This window comes from Gavialis gangeticus, unplaced genomic scaffold (assembly GCF_001723915.1).
Source record: "Gavialis gangeticus isolate Ggan-Ray unplaced genomic scaffold, GavGan_comp1, whole genome shotgun sequence".
Taxonomy (NCBI): Eukaryota; Metazoa; Chordata; order Crocodylia; family Gavialidae; genus Gavialis; species Gavialis gangeticus.
In genome coordinates this window covers 141,459,393-141,462,027 of record NW_017729032.1, presented here as the reverse complement: position 1 = coordinate 141,462,027, position 2,635 = coordinate 141,459,393, and the positions used below count along the sequence as shown (strand labels likewise).

The 2,635-nt window shown below is 47.1% G+C and overlaps 1 protein-coding gene across 5 annotated transcripts in view; it reads right to left on the bottom strand.

The window, feature by feature from the left end:
* MCF2L (MCF.2 cell line derived transforming sequence like) overlaps positions 1-2,635 on the bottom strand; it is a 270,182-nt gene that overhangs the window by 29,471 nt on the left and 238,076 nt on the right. For all 5 annotated transcript variants that reach the window (XM_019524969.1, XM_019524968.1, XM_019524970.1 and 2 more), the window contains exons 24-25: positions 656-734; positions 439-505 (exon numbers count right to left, since the gene is read on the bottom strand). In XM_019524969.1, the coding sequence (XP_019380514.1) occupies positions 439-505; positions 656-734 (146 nt within the window). The remainder of the gene's footprint in view (positions 1-438; positions 506-655; positions 735-2,635) is intronic.

The following is a 2,635-nucleotide window of genomic DNA, read 5'->3' as shown; positions in this document are numbered from 1 at the left end:
CAATAGCTGGTGTTCAGAGGTAGTCCCATTTGAGTTGAGGTACATAGGTATGGGATGATATTTGACAAACCCTAATGCATGTATGTACTAAGACAGCATATGAAGTGGCAACAGGAATACTACCTCTTAATATCCTTGGTAGTTTAATGAAATGGCCACTCATATAATATTATGCAAGAGAAAGCAAGGCAGGGGCAGGTTGCTTTATAAAAGAATATTATGGCTATAAAATTTGGCACAAAGTAGTCTGAACCTACTGTCTGCAACTATAATGGAGGGGGGCAAAGAAGGAGAAAAAAAAAAAAGAGGTAGCACGTGGACAGAAATACTACACTTTATCTGAGCCTTCAAGAGGCTGAGAAGCGAAATCTTAGTAGTAACCTTGATGTATTATGCCCTATTAGCCTACCAAATTGTTTTGGTAATGTATTTACCCACCTTGTACAAGATGAAGCAGGAAGAGGTAAACTGTGCGTCTGTTCTAATGTTCTGTGTTGACTAGCTTCTGCAAAGAGGAACAAAAATGATCTTCCAACATTATTTGTTCAGAGCTTTTGATTTTAAAAACTTACTTATAGAGTGGGTAGACAGGGAGAGGCTTCCAGTACAAAGTTGCACTGCATATATGGGAAAAGGAAAGAGATAAATGTTTTACCTCTGTATGCCTGCAGTTGACTAGTTAGCACTTTCCTAATTTCCTTTACCCAGGTAGCTTTAATTTCAAGAGTGGGTGCCTATCACAGAAAATCAAAAGTCAGTAACCAAGTATGAAAAGCTTGTCACCTACTTGCTATGAACAAAAACACAACCAAGGAACAGCACTGAAGGAGGAATAAAAGCAACTTTACTTCAAGTCTTGGGTGAACAGGAGTTCACTATTAAATATTAGGCTAGGCTGAGGACATTACAGCACTGTCAGTTACAAAATAATTTGTTAGCTATGAGAAAATTAACTTGAGTTCTGTTATGGCAAAACATTTCCAAAGTGCTGTGATATCTATCATTTTTTTCATCATAAAGATCCTGATCCTGCAGACATGCACACAACTTTACATTGGCAACTAGTGCCTCCTGAGTTGGGGGGGAAGGGGGACGACACTCACAGAAGCTGGCAGCAGCAGCGGCGGTGGGAACAGGGCTGGCGGTCACCCGCAGAAGCTGCTGGCAGTGGGGACGGGGCACGTGCCCCCCCCATGCCCTCCCTACCAGCTGCCTATGCAACTTTACATGCCTGAGCAGTGGTTGTTATAGTCACAGGGCTGCTCAGATTTGCAATGTTAAAGATATGTATTAGCCTGTGCAAAGCGGCTAGTATTCGCTTCAGATTCGGCTGATTCAGGGGCCAGCAATTCAATTCGGTGATTTGAATCACTGTCCCGAATTGATTCAGCCAAATCTGATTTGGAGAATTGGCTGCTGCTGAATTTCCAAATCATCCAGGCCCATTCATCGCCCACTCTCCCAGCCCCGCAATGGCTGCCCTGCCTGTCCCAGCTCCCAGCACTTTGAAAAAAAAAAGCCCCGACTCACCAGGTGCTGCTGGGCAGGGGGTGATCCTTGCTACCCCCTGCTGCTCCATGCTGCATGCAGGGCTCTGCATGAGCCCCCCTGACTCCCCACCACTGTCCCAGCCCCCCCCCATGGCTTCCTTGCCCACCCCAGCTCCAGCCCTTTAAGGAAAAAAAAACAAAGAACCCTGCACTCACCAGTTCCTGCCCAGCAAGGGGTGATCCCTGCTGCCCCATGCCACAGGGGTCTCTTCCATGAGCCCCCCCCCACAAGCTCTGAGGCCGCTGCAGGAGCCGGTGAGTCTAGGGGTTTTTTTGTTCATTTTTTTCCCTTAAAGGGCCAGAGCTGGGGTGGGCGGGGTAGCCGTGGGGGAGTTGGGGGTGATTGTACATAGCCACTGATGCAGCATGGGGCAGTGGGGGGGGCAGCAGGGGTCACGCCCCCATCCAGCAGCACCTGGTGAGTGGGGGCTTATTTTTAAAGCACCAGTAGCTGGGGCAAGTGGGGCAAGCATGGGGGGGGCTGGGGGAGCAGGCAGGATATGGGTCTGGCAAAGGTTTGCCATGGTTCTCCCCTCCCCCCCACCACTTACCGGCTCCAAGTCCAGCTCCAGCTCTCTACTGCAGCAGGCAGGGACTGCCCAAAATCACCAAAGCTCACTGAGTCTTTTCCGAAGATTCGGAGAGCTTCAGAATCGATTCAGACCTTTTTATTGGTCCCCTGATTTGATTCGGATTCAGAGATTCGGCCACTGAATCGGGCTGGGATCTCCTCCAAATCAAATCAGCACTCGAAGCTTCGCACAGCCCTAATACCTATCGGTTCTTGCACAAGGTTTACTCCATTTTTCAGTCAACATCACTGGTGACAGGTCACAAAACTACTGGGTTGCAACCATGGATTAGAAAGTCTCCACTGCGTAATAGGTTTCATAATACTGCATCTCAAAATGCTTTAATCAAGTAGAAAAAGCTATGATTTTACTCTTGATATCTTATCAGAGGAAGATTCTCTACTCCTCTAATATAGGAAATGTATTTTAGGAAAGAAAAAAGCTTTCAGCTGAGTGACTTACTACACTCAGTGGGTAAGTTTTCATAGCTCTATGGACTTCAACTGAGTAACA